This window comes from Halyomorpha halys, unplaced genomic scaffold, assembly GCF_000696795.3.
Source record: "Halyomorpha halys isolate HHAL.00 unplaced genomic scaffold, Hhal_1.1 Scaffold2.1, whole genome shotgun sequence".
Taxonomy (NCBI): Eukaryota; Metazoa; Arthropoda; class Insecta; order Hemiptera; family Pentatomidae; genus Halyomorpha; species Halyomorpha halys.
The window spans coordinates 621,025-622,475 of NW_027111560.1; the positions used below are offsets into that span (position 1 = coordinate 621,025).

The 1,451-nt window shown below is 32.7% G+C and overlaps 1 protein-coding gene across 2 annotated transcripts in view; it reads right to left on the reverse strand.

Moving 5' to 3' along the window:
* Window positions 1–1,451, reverse strand: part of LOC106683004 (kinesin-like protein KIF9) — a gene marked incomplete in the record, with an annotated part of 78,223 nt that overhangs the window by 6,412 nt on the left and 70,360 nt on the right. For both annotated transcript variants that reach the window (XM_067049600.1, XM_067049601.1), the window contains 1 exon segment: window positions 287–578. In XM_067049600.1, coding sequence (XP_066905701.1) covers window positions 287–578 — 292 coding nt within the window.

Consider the following 1,451-nt stretch of genomic DNA (forward strand, 5'->3'; position numbering starts at 1 on the left):
AAAAAAAAAAAAAAAAAAAAAAAAAAAAAAAAAAAAAAAAAAAAAAAAAAAAAAAAAAAAAAAAAAAAAAAAAAAAAAAAACAGCATGTAGATACCGATGTGTTGATTCATTTGTTTACCAAACATTTGTACGAGTCTTGGATTTGTCACAAATGGCAAACGTGTACAATAAGTATAAATAAACTAAAAACCCTATAAATATAGGCTTTGAATTGAGCCCGGCTCAGATTGGATAGCTAACTCAGACTGTCTTAAAATTTTTAACAATAGTGGATTATTTTCATACTTAAAAGATTCTTCAACATCACTTTCAAAAATTTTCATCCTAAGTTTCATTGGTGTTGATTTTGACAAATATTCACTGAACGTTCGTGCGTAATTCTCTTCCCCAGTAGCGTCACTTTCCAGATCAAATCTACTGTAATCATCTAAAATAGATTTGTGTTCTTGAGGGGGGGAGGGAGATTGCTGGGTCGCCCGTGGTGGTGATGATGCCAACGTCGAAGCTTTAGATGGGTTTAACTTCTTATGGACACTTATCAAAGAGGAAGACGGCCTTTTCAACCTCAACTTTTGGTCTGTTCATTAAAAAAAAAAAAAAAAAATGAAAAAATGTATTGAAAACTATAATATTTACTCGGAAAAAGTTATTATCTATTAAGGATGCGACATCGATGTTTTTGAACATAGATTTCTGTAACATAAAGTCTGTTGCAACAACATCTTCTGATTACCCAGAACTGGAAAAAAAGTGCATGCGAAATATAGGGTTACTCAGGACTGTTCCGGACATTCGGAAGTGGTTGTTGCAACTTCGACAACAAAAAATATCGGTATTTTGAAGTATCAGTGTTCAATATTAAAATATCAGTACTTACAAAACGTTGACAAAAATACATCGATGTTTTTGAACATCCATTTCAGTAACATAAGGTATGTTCCAAGAACGACTTCTGATTATCCAGAACTGCATGGAGCATGCGCAGTATATGTTTTGGGAGGGGAAATCACTTACTACTAGGGATGCGACATCGATAAAAAAAACATCGATGTTCAATACTAAAACACCGATGTTAAAAAAACATCGACCAAAAAACATCGATGTTTTTCAACATCGATGGGTTTTTTTTACCATTTCTGTAACATAAAGACTGTTCTAAAGACTACGCATGCTCCGGCCAGTCAGAAGTGCTTTTTAAATCAACCAATAGGACATGAAATCCAAAAAAACCTCAATGTTTTAAAATATAGTTGCTTACAATACATTACCCTAAAAACATCGATGTTTTTGAACAACTATTTCAGAAACATAAGGTCTGTTCCAACGATCACGCATTATACGGCCTGTCAGAAGTAGGTTTTGGAACTAAGAATCCGACATCGACAACAAAAAACATTGATATTTTTAAAATATCATTGCTTACAATACATTACCCAAAATACATCGATGT